General features: G+C 48.0%; 1 protein-coding gene across 4 annotated transcripts in view; it reads right to left on the reverse strand.

The window, feature by feature from the left end:
- SLC13A3 (solute carrier family 13 member 3) overlaps positions 1 to 12,162 on the reverse strand; it is a 102,877-nt gene that overhangs the window by 40,614 nt on the left and 50,101 nt on the right. For 3 of the 4 annotated variants that reach the window (XM_027775740.1, XM_027775739.1, XM_027775741.1), the window contains 2 exons: positions 11,068 to 11,333; positions 10,668 to 10,831 (listed from right to left, as the gene is read on the reverse strand). In XM_027775740.1, the coding sequence (XP_027631541.1) occupies positions 10,668 to 10,831; positions 11,068 to 11,303 (400 nt within the window). In that variant the 5' untranslated portion in view covers positions 11,304 to 11,333. Of the gene's footprint in view, positions 1 to 9,003; positions 9,168 to 9,403; positions 9,675 to 10,667; positions 10,832 to 11,067; positions 11,334 to 12,162 lie in introns of those variants that run through there. The other variant, XM_006158550.1, reaches the window with a different exon arrangement.

Consider the following 12,162-nt stretch of genomic DNA (forward strand, 5'->3'; position numbering starts at 1 on the left):
TCTCGTGCCTGCGGACCGAGTGGCAGCTGCTTGTCCACTCCATCTTTCAATAGGCTGTGGCTTCTGACAGCACCTTTTCTAGAACAGACCTTGTTTCCTTAGCCCGTGCTCCAATTGTCGCAGTGGAAGCCCAGAGCCTCTCACAGATTCTTGTCGACCGCCCCTTGCTCAGAGACTCATGGTCATCCATGGCGTGTGCTGTCCTCGCTGCTGAGAGCAAACTCAACTTGTGTAACTACGTGTTCCTGGAGGTCTTGGCTGAAGGACACCGATACGCTTAAAGGAACTAGGGCAACAAACCAATAGCTTAATTTTTTCTTTTTACAAGGAATTTTCTTCACACAGAAATCAAGTCACACGCCCAGCCACGTGGACTGGGAGGAAGGGTCTGAAGTCCAACCTCAGCTTGAAGAGGCTTCCCCTGAGGGTGACATGAGGGAACAGAATTCGATGACCAGCTGACTGTCCTTTTTTCCCCCCAAGACAAAGTCTCACTCTGTCACAATCCTCTTGCTTCAACTTCCGAGTAGCTGGGACTATGGGCAGGTGCCACCCTGCCTGACTTTTTATGGTGGGGTAGGAATCAGACCCGAGCCTCCTGTGCAGCCTCAGTGTACCAAGCAGCAACGTCTAGTGTGTCCACAGCTCTGAGCTTGACTGTGGCTCCGAGTCACTTTCTTGTGCCTGAAGCTGGTGCCATTAGTCACCAGCAGGGGGTCTGAGGGTTGAAAGTCAGGTCAGCTCACGGGAGGGCATGGGATCAGGGGCTCAGGGCTGCTGTGGTGGAAAACACATGTCCACATGCAAGGCGCGAGGCTGGAGCCCGAAGCGGGAAGTGAAGGGCCGTTAATAGCACACTGTGGTAGGGGACAGTCACTCCCTAGGGGATGGCCAGATGGGAAGGAGTCTGACCCAGTGACACTCCCCAACCCCTCACCCACCTCTGGTTCATGCTGTACTCTTCCTACCCAGCCAGAAGCACATCAATCCAGGCATGTTTGTATGTGTGCCCCAAATACCGACCGGTTGGAGTAATGGGGAAGAGATTGTGGCATGACTATGCCTCAAGGAGAGATGCTTTCTCCCTCTCTGTCTCTCTATTTCTCTGGCAAGCGCATGTGCTCTCTGGCTATTACAAAAAAATTATATGGGGGAGCCAGCAGGTGGCATAGTGGTTAAGGCACTGGTCTCTCACATGGTGGACCACAGTTTGAATCCCAGACCTGGCAGCTTGAAACTCATGCTGGGTGTGTGTGTGTGTGTGTGTGTGTGTGTGTGTGTGTGTGTGTATGTGTTCCCAAAATCCTGAGAGGAGAATGAAGAAGGGATGGGTGGTATGGCCATGCCCCCCCTGGGGGGGGCAGATTTCTCACTTTCTGTCTCTGTCTCCCTGCGCATGCTCTACAGCAAAAATCTCTCTCTAAAACAAAACAAAACAAATATATATATATATAACTACACTCACTAAGTATTATTTTTCTGATGATGATGATGATAAAGGCAGAGAAACCGAGGTACTGCGTGTTCTCGCCATTTACTCAGGGTTCATCCCTGAGCTTCCTTGACCCCAGTGGCCCAAGAGACCATGTTGAAACTGGCCATGGGGCAAAGTCTCCAAGGAGACTCCTCTGGGTCCAAAACTCACCGGTCATTTAGGAGCTTGCTGCTTGTGTAAGGTCTTCTTCAAATATTAGATTGTCTGGAAAGCCATGACATACTTTTCCGTTTTTCTATGCAAAAGTGTGCCGTGACTTTCCTGACGACCCAATAATACCTGTCCTTGAGGTTGTGTCAGGCAGGGGACTGAGAGCTTTCACCTTTGCAGTCATGCAGCAGCTGCAGGTGAGCCTGAGAGGCGAGACTTACTACCTCCCTCATTATAATACCTGTCCTTGAGGTTGTGTCAGGCAGGGGACTGAGAGCTTTCACCTTTGCAGTCATGCAGCAGCTGCAGGTGAGCCTGAGAGGCGAGACTACCTCCCTCCCTCATTATACCTAGGGAAACTGAGCCAGCCTTGGACCCAGGCTCCACCCCTGGAACTCGCTGCCTCTCCAAGGCACCACCTGGCACTTAAGAGGTCCAACCTGGCACTAAGCCTCATCTAACGTCCTCAGTATGACTGAAATGTTCTCGAAGGTTGGCACAGAGAAGGCCCCTCAGGGAAGAGCTGTTGGGTCAAGTTAGGTAAAAAGGCAGCCCACATTGGGCAGGTTTATAACCATTAACTCGCTTAGCACGCGTGACAATCTGGGAGGTGAGAATCATTATCCCCCTTTTAGGTATGAGGACACTGAAGCGTAGAACTGTTCAATAAATGGTCCATTCCTGCATTTGTTCACTGTTCCATGCATTTCACGAACACCTGTTCATTACTGAACAAGCCCAGCAGTGTTCTAGATGAACCCACAGCACCAGGGAAGACTGCTCATGGCAGTGAAGAAGACGGACACAACCCCGCATGGAGGTGGAGTTTGTGGAGAAGACAGGTCAGAAACAAGGGCTCGAATACATCCCTCTCGAGTAGTAGGAAAGGGAAACTGAGTCAGGTGGAGAACCGCAGTGCCTCCTCCAATTCCTGGAAATATTTTTCATTTACAACTATTTTTTTTTTCATTGAGAGTGTGCACTCGCCAGAGATAGAAATAGAAAAAGGAAGCGAGAAATCATCCCCCAAGGGGATGGCCACACCACAATCCCTTCTCCTCCACTCTCCCCTCGGGATTTTGGGCACGCTAAGCATGATTTTCAAGCCACCAGACTTGGGACTCGAACCACAGTCAGCCACATGGAAGTCCAACACCTTAACCACCATGTCACCTACTGGCCCCTATTTACAACATTTTTACGTTTTTAAAATTTTAAATTCTTGATAGAGAGCATGTGTGCATACAAGCGTGAGAGAGAGAGAGATTGTAGTCCTCCAACAGGGTCTCAGCATACCCCAATCCCCTTTCCATAACCTTCCAGCTTGTCAGGATCTTGAGCACATGTGTGCATGCCTGGATGTCTTCAGGCTGAGCCAGGATCTGAACCCACGGCCAGTCATGTGGCTGCCAGCACTGCAGTTCAGTGTGCCACCAATCGTGCTACCAAGCTGGCCAGTTCCTGTGACTCTTACAGCAGTTTTGCACAACTGCTACACCTTGACCACTCCCTACCCAGCTCTTGCTCCTCATGTTAGGCGTTGCATAACTTACACAAAATGGGAATTGACCACTCGCTCCCTACCCAGCTCTTGCTCCTCAAGTTAGGCGTTGCATAACTTACACAAAATGGGAGGATTTGTTCTTATTTATAGATGAGAAAAGAGTCACGGGACTGGATTAGCATTATGAATGAAGGGCGAAGGACGAGGGCAATGCTTAACCCTGACTAAAAGACCACTTTGTGAATGGCGGCATTTTGGGCTTTCCTAAAAGGAATACGTGGTGGCAAGCCAGCCTTTCTCAGGCAGAGAAAAGGAGGAAAAAGTGTTCACATTAAAAAGCCAGGTTGGGGGCCATCTGGTGGTGCGGTGGTTAAGGTGCAGGACTCCCACGTGACCATTCACAGTTCGAGTCCTGGACTTGGCGGCTTGAAAATCACGCAGGGCACATGTGCACGTGTGCCCAAAATCTCTAGAGGAGGCTGGACGAGACAGGATTGCAGCGTGGCCCTTTCCTGGCTGAGGGACACTGGCCAAATCACCACTTTGAGCTTCAGTTTTCCTCAGTAAAATGGGGGCGATAACAATGCCTCCCTGCAAGGCTGTTGTGGAGGGTGTGATGAGAGTGCACCTGTAGAAGGACAATGGAGGAGCCCACTCACGTGGCCCCCCAAATTGGGTACAGGAACTGGAGAGAAGCAGTAAAGCTCCCTCCAAGGCCAAGGACCTCTGGGGTCTTATCTAGTGAGCCCAGTGTGGCTCGAGTTCAGCTCCCCTCCACATCAATCTCTGGGGTCTAGTGAGCCCACTGTGGCTCGAGTTCAGCTCCCCTCCACATCATGCTGCTCATCAGCACAGAATCTGGAAACAGTTACTTTTGGCAAATTATTTTACCTCTCTGAGTGTCAGTCTCTTCATCTGTAAAATGGGAATCATTATCTTACATTGCATCTACTAAGATGTAATGAACTGAGCCAGCCTTGTGGCCTAGAGATGAAGGGAGTTGGAATCCACATGGCTGAGTGTGTGGTTTGATTCCCGGCCCTGACAGCTTTAGAAACATGGCAGGTACACATATGTGTGTGCCCCAGATCCCGACAGGATAGAGAAGTGGAGAAGGGATTATGGCATGACCACATCCCATTGGAGGATGCTTTTAACTTCTCCCTGTCTCTCTGTTTCTCTCCAGTGAGAATATGTACCCTTTGGGGGGAAAAAAAGATGAAGTGAGGGGTGTAAACTATTATAATTAACACAATGTCTGGTGCATAGTTCTGCATACAATGGTAGTCCACATTGTCATTGTTGCAGCTGCAAGGTCCCTAATGACCAGTAACCCCCGGAGAGCCACCTTGTCCTCCCCTGGTCTATGAATAGTCTCCACTCCCTGCACCCCTGCACCCCCCACCTGCCATTTGGTCAAAGCATAGAAACTGGGCAAAAAGGAATACCTCTCTCCTTTCTTTGCTCTGGAATGAGCGTTGTCTCGGTGGCTGATCATTAACCAGTCCCTGCTCTCTGATCCTGTGGCCTGTGAAAGAAAGTGTCTGCCCCAGCCTCTCAGGGTCTCCTCCTCCTGACATCCTGCAGTGCAGGGGGGAAATCTCTGGATTTCCACACAACTACCACTGTGTTGACCTTGGGCATGTCTTTCCCCTTCCCAGGTCTCAGATTTTTCACCTATTATTTTCCTTTTTTATAAGAAAGAAAAGGAGAGAGAGCACACACAAAAGAGGGAGAGACACATATAAATACTTTTGTCATGATCCTTCCTGCCCTGGCCTCCCAGCTAGGCAGGGTCTTGGACCCAAACCCAGGCCTCCCATGTGGCCCCAGCCCCATGTAGCTGCACCTTCCCACTTGCAGCACTGTGGCTGGGCCCAGATTTCTCATTCTTAGAATGAGCGACTAGGCTCTCACACATTTGCTTAGCCACTTTGGAAAAAAACCTCACGTGGGAGACAGAGCGAGGAAGAAAAAGAGGGTAGATTCTGAAGCCAGCCCAGATTCCGAACACCAGAGTCACTGTTTTGAAATTGCGACTTAGGGCGCTATTTCATCTTTTTAAAAATTTCATTCTTGGGATCAGCAGATGGCATAATGATCACATCACTGGACTCTCATGTAGTTAACTGTAGTTCAAGTCCCGGACTCAGCAGCTTAAAACTCATGCGGGCATGTATGCATGCATGTCCAAGATCCCGAGAAGAAGAGAGGAGAGGGTATTTCAGCATAGCCATCCCTCATGGGGGAGAGTGTTTTATTACTTTCCTTCTCTGTCTCTCTTTCTCTCACTCTGCCTATTTCCAGCAAGTGCACATGCCCTACAGCAAATCTTAAAAAAAAAAAAAAAAAGAAAGAAAAGACTCTTGCATAAAGTAAATGCTCAAATAACATGTTATTGAAATGGAGGAAAGGGCAGTGTCCCAGCTGCTACCAAGGGTGTCATTTCTCTTTGAAGACCCAGACTTGGGGAAAACAGTTTGAAAACCAGTAAAGCTGATCTGTAAAGCAGGGGTGGGCAATCACCAGTACACAGCTAAATCCAGCCGCGACCTGCCTTCGTGTAACCTGGCAACTAAGAATGACATTTACATTTTTCAATGGTTGAAAGAAGATCAGAGAAGGATAACATTTCATGATGTCAAAATGATGTGGAATTTTAATTTCAGCACCCATAAATAAAACTGTACAAGCATCTAGCCACGCCCACTCATTTACATTCTGTCTGGGGCTATTTCCTCTCTTTCAGGGCAGTTAAGCTGTTGCAACAGAGGGGCCCGCAGAGCCTAAGTATTTACTGTCTGGACATTTACAGAACAAGTTTGCTGATACCGGCTAGAGAGCATCTCTTCCCTTCCCCATGGAAGACTTTGCCCTTGCACAGGTCTGGCTCTGTCTTCGCCAACACTGTGGTTCTGGATACATCGACTCACTTCTCTGAACCTCATCTACACTATACTACAATCATTGCTAGCTTCCAGAGCTATTGTGAAAATAAAATTAGAAGGCCCCCTGGTGCATGCTGGGAAATGTACTACCACAATTGCTATTCACTTAAATAGTACATAGATCAGCACTTAAAATTTAACAGATACGTGTTTATTTTAATACATATTTGAAAAACTATAACTGTCACACAAAACCCATGGTTTCAGGGGCAATGCTTGTTGTATTAATTGGGGAGAATGAGTCATTGCTATCAGGGCAGATCTTCCATCTATCTCTCAAGATGTGACTTCCAATTTGGGGACCCAAGTGTCATCTCCCACCGTCATTTTACATCCCACCCAGCAGGAAGAGGAAGGGCAGAAGCTGGAAGTTGTACACATAATTCCCAGTCACATCTCATTGGTCAAACTTAGTCACTTGACCACATCTAATCACAAGGGAAGCTGGGAAATTTAGCCTTTTCTCAGCATAGCCGTGTGTTCCTATGGGGACATGGGGAAAAAGAAACAAATGAAGCATCAGTGTTGGGCATATGCGGGCAACCTTTGTCCTTATGTGTATCTATTTAAAGCTTCCTTTTAAAATATACTTACGTAGGGACCAGCGGATGGCATAATGGTTATGTTGCTGGACTCCCACATAGTCAACCATAGTTTGAGTCCTATACCTGGCGGCTTAAAATGCACACTGAGTATGTGTACGTGCATGCCCAAAATCCTGAAAGGAGAATGGAGGAGAAGGGATTGCAGCATGGCCATCTGCCCTGAGGGATTACTTGTTTTCTGTCTATCTCTCCGGCGAGTGTACGAGCCCTATAGCAAAAATCTCTCAAAAAATAAATAAAATATATTTATGTAAATTAAAATAGCCCATTTAAAAATGGACATGCTATTGTCACTGCTTTGCAGCCATGAGAAAGACCAAGAGAATCATAGAGTGGCCAACAAAAGTCCTGACACTTAAAGGCCTTGAATTGATCCTAGAACTGGATCTCTGATTTCTTGCTCTTTGAGAAGAAATAAACTTTTCTTTAAACCACTTGTAGATGAGCATTTTTTAACTCACAGCCAAAAGAAATCTCACTTGATCTAGCTGGTTTTGTGACTAAGCAAGTAGGCCCTGGAACCAGACTACCTGGGTTCAAAGTCAGGCTCAGCCATTTGCCTGCCGTGTGATTTAGGAAAGTCACGTCCCCTCTCTGGGCCTTTATATGATCACCTAAAAACACAGAAGCTGCTTTTATTTCATTGTGTTTAGAACATACTCTTAGAAAGTTGGGGATACTACCTCCCTTAGTTCGTGGCGTGTTATCTCTATTTATTGCACTGGTCCCTCTTTGGTTTTATCTACTTATTTACTTTTTAAATCCCTTCTATTCCCATTTCTCACTTTCATCTTCCCACAAAAAGCTTCCAAGGGGGAGCTTTTTGTTTCTTTATGTTCTTGCAAACTGTCATTCATGTGGGTATATATTTAGTTTACATCTTAGGACTATGTTCTATATTCTGTTCTGGGTCTTCTCCCCAATCCTATCTTTTTGAGATCCATTTATATAACTATGTAGTTCTCTCATTCTTTTCCTTGAAATGGGCATAGGGCCCAACGGTGTGCTCCCCCATATTTAGCTACGCCTGTATTGCGATGGAGGCCCCAGGGCCACCAACTCCCCATACCACAGAGAGTGCCATAGTGTATGTCACTGCGTGTGAGAATTCCTCTGGTGTCTGCATCCGGGAGAAAGCTGGGTTACAGGGCAAGGCTCATTTCACGTGACTGGATGCTTGCAGAATGCCCTTCAGAAAGACTCAGCGGGTCATCACTTTTTCTAGCATGAGAGTTCCCACAGCCCCGCTGCTGCCAACACTGGGCATGATCCAACTTCCTCATGTTTGCCAGTCTCATTAAGTCTCATTGTTTCAAGTTGTCTTTCTCTAGGTATCACTGGCATTCAGCATCTTTTCAAATGATTTAAATCCGGGTTTAATCATAATACCTACTTCATAAGCCATTTTGAAAGTTAAAGGAGATGGGGCCAGCAGGTGGCATAGCGGTTACGTTGCTGAATTCTCACATGACCAACTGCGGTTCAAGTCCCAGACCTGGTGGCTTAAAACAAGCTGGGCACATGTGCATGCATACCCCAAATCCCAAGAGGTAAAGAGAATGTGGCATGGCCATGCCCCCTGGGGGAGGGTGATTTCTCATTTTCTGTCTCTCTGTCTCTGGTGAGCACACGTACCCTGTAGTATGTTCATTCTATTCACTGAGGTTTATGCCTAAAGTCAGACTTGTGTTCATGGATATGTATATATCAGTTGTGCTTGCTATTGAAAATATTTAGATTTATTAAGATATTTAGTGAAACAATAAAATGGGGGAGGCATAGAAAGCAACAATAGATACCAGACACAGTGTGGGAGGAGGGTGGAAGATGGCAGAGGGTGAGATAGGGAATCAAGGATGGGGAAAAAAGGCAAAATATACAGGAAACAAGAAATGGAAAATTATTTGTTGACAATAACACATATGTTGATGTGCTTGATTGAGCCAATATACAGTGTATTCTGAATGGAAAAATCTCATTTTGTATGCTATAATGATGTACAGTGAATGGATGCAAATAAATAAAAAATAAAATAAAATAAAATAAATCTCAAAAAAAAGAAGAAAAAGTTAAAGGGGATAACACATGTGAAGTGTTTAATTCATTGTTCAGTACACAGTAAGTGTAGATTTTTAAAAACCAAGTTCCCATGGTTTGACTTACTAAGCCTCGGTTATCATTATTATTAAAACACCCGGCACATAGTAGGTGCGCCGTAAGCATGCATTCCCTCGCCTTCCCCAGCATCCTCCGGACGTCCCCCCTCACGCTCCTCCATGCTGGTCCCTTTCACAGCCTCACCTGTGGCTTCTTCACTCTCCCGGCTGAAGTCCTTCCGTGCCTCCTTCTGGCCAAAGAGACTCTTCAGGATGGCGTTGGCGATGGGCAGCATCATGGCAGTGGAGGCAGTGTTGCTCAGCCACATGGACAGGAACGAGGTGGTCACCATCATCCCCAGGATGAGCCTGGGCGACAGACGAAGTCAGTGGCAGACCCAGAACCCAGGACCAGAGGACAGCTGCCCAAGCGCCCAGCTTACAGGGGAACCCTCTACCAGCTGAGGATAAGTATGTACGTGAGCGTGAGGGAATGATGAGTTTCTGGGCCTGGATGACTGAGCTAGGAAGCGTGGGTTTGGGCTCCACGAGGTGTGGTCCCTCTGCTCCCCCACTGCAGGGCCAGATCTGTTACCTGGCCTTACCTGGCTGGCTGGACCCCCACAAGCATCAGGATTTTGAGGGCGATTCTGCGGTGCAGGTTCCACTCCTCGATGGCGCTGGCCATGATCAGCCCGCTGAGAAAGAGGAAGTTGGTGTCGAGGAAGTACTGGGGGCAGACCTTGCTGGAAGGCAGGATGCCCAGGAAGGGGAAGAGGATGATGGGCAGCAGGGCTGTCACTGAGAGGGGCAGGGCCTCTGTGCACCAGTACACCGCCATGAGCAGGATGACAAACAGGCAGCGGCCTTCCTGTGGGGGAGATGTAGACTCAGAGGACACAGGCAGGGAGGAAGCCCTGGGAAGGGCCTGGCAATGCGCAATGCATGCTCCTTGGAGAGGCAGTGGCATACATGTGTGCTTGGGGCTGTGACCTTGCGCAGGTGGTGTCACCTTTCTGAGTCCCACTTTGCTCACCTATAAAATGAGAAAGCTAGGGACCAGCAGATGGCATAGAGTTACATCACTGGACTCCCACGTAGTTGACCGCGGTTCAAGTCCCAGACCCAGAGGCTTAAAAAACTCATGCCAGGCATGCGTGCATGCATGCCCATGATTCCAAGAGGAGAATGGAGAAGGGATTCCTGCATGGCCATCCACCCACCACCGGAGGTGGAGTGGCTAAAGTCAGACTTGTGTTCATGGATATGTATATATCAGTTGTGCTTGCTATTGAAAATATTTAGATTTATTAAGATATTTAGTGAAACAATAAAATGGGGGAGGCATAGAAAGCAACAATAGATACCAGACACAGTGTGGGAGGAGGGTGGAAGATGGCAGAGGGTGAGATAGGGAATCAAGGATGGGGAAAAAAGGCAAAATATACAGGAAACAAGAAATGGAAAATTATTTGTTGACAATAACACATATGTTGATGTGCTTGATTGAGCCAATATACAGTGTATTCTGAATGGAAAAATCTCATTTTGTATGCTATAATGATGTACAGTGAATGGATGCAAATAAATAAAAAATAAAATAAAATAAAATAAATCTCAAAAAAAAGAAGAAAAAGTTAAAGGGGATAACACATGTGAAGTGTTTAATTCATTGTTCAGTACACAGTAAGTGTAGATTTTTAAAAACCAAGTTCCCATGGTTTGACTTACTAAGCCTCGGTTATCATTATTATTAAAACACCCGGCACATAGTAGGTGCGCCGTAAGCATGCATTCCCTCGCCTTCCCCAGCATCCTCCGGACGTCCCCCCTCACGCTCCTCCATGCTGGTCCCTTTCACAGCCTCACCTGTGGCTTCTTCACTCTCCCGGCTGAAGTCCTTCCGTGCCTCCTTCTGGCCAAAGAGACTCTTCAGGATGGCGTTGGCGATGGGCAGCATCATGGCAGTGGAGGCAGTGTTGCTCAGCCACATGGACAGGAACGAGGTGGTCACCATCATCCCCAGGATGAGCCTGGGCGACAGACGAAGTCAGTGGCAGACCCAGAACCCAGGACCAGAGGACAGCTGCCCAAGCGCCCAGCTTACAGGGGAACCCTCTACCAGCTGAGGATAAGTATGTACGTGAGCGTGAGGGAATGATGAGTTTCTGGGCCTGGATGACTGAGCTAGGAAGCGTGGGTTTGGGCTCCACGAGGTGTGGTCCCTCTGCTCCCCCACTGCAGGGCCAGATCTGTTACCTGGCCTTACCTGGCTGGCTGGACCCCCACAAGCATCAGGATTTTGAGGGCGATTCTGCGGTGCAGGTTCCACTCCTCGATGGCGCTGGCCATGATCAGCCCGCTGAGAAAGAGGAAGTTGGTGTCGAGGAAGTACTGGGGGCAGACCTTGCTGGAAGGCAGGATGCCCAGGAAGGGGAAGAGGATGATGGGCAGCAGGGCTGTCACTGAGAGGGGCAGGGCCTCTGTGCACCAGTACACCGCCATGAGCAGGATGACAAACAGGCAGCGGCCTTCCTGTGGGGGAGATGTAGACTCAGAGGACACAGGCAGGGAGGAAGCCCTGGGAAGGGCCTGGCAATGCGCAATGCATGCTCCTTGGAGAGGCAGTGGCATACATGTGTGCTTGGGGCTGTGACCTTGCGCAGGTGGTGTCACCTTTCTGAGTCCCACTTTGCTCACCTATAAAATGAGAAAGCTAGGGACCAGCAGATGGCATAGAGTTACATCACTGGACTCCCACGTAGTTGACCGCGGTTCAAGTCCCAGACCCAGAGGCTTAAAAAACTCATGCCAGGCATGCGTGCATGCATGCCCATGATTCCAAGAGGAGAATGGAGAAGGGATTCCTGCATGGCCATCCACTCTAGGGGATGATCTCACGCTTTCTGTCTCTCTCTGTTACTCTGGCAAATGCACACATCCTATAGCAAAAATCTCTCTTTAAAAAAATTTTAAAAATAAAAGCTATTTCTGTCCACCTCGTAGGACTGTTTGAGAATGAAAAGAAATATTCCATTGTCTTAGAAGTAAACCATGACATGAGGATGAGAATGAAAAATAGTTTACTTAATAGGGGATTCCAGAAAGTTCTTGATGGCAGAGAAGGCAGCCAATACAGAGTGTGCTCGTGAGAAGGTTACCATTGTGAGCACCTGAATGAAGCTCAGTGGTGATGGGGAGCCCTGGGAGACAATATAAAACATGTCCTGCCTGGGAAGCAAATGAGCTGGGATAGTGATCTGCCAATGCCTGCCTTCCTTGATTGAGGGTTGCTCCTGAAAACGCTGCTGATCTCCCCACAAACAGGCTGCACATGCTCCTGTAGCCAGAAAAAAACTCCCAC

This window comes from Tupaia chinensis, unplaced genomic scaffold (assembly GCF_000334495.1).
Source record: "Tupaia chinensis unplaced genomic scaffold, TupChi_1.0 Scaffold000602_1, whole genome shotgun sequence".
NCBI classification, from domain to species: domain Eukaryota; kingdom Metazoa; phylum Chordata; class Mammalia; order Scandentia; family Tupaiidae; genus Tupaia; species Tupaia belangeri.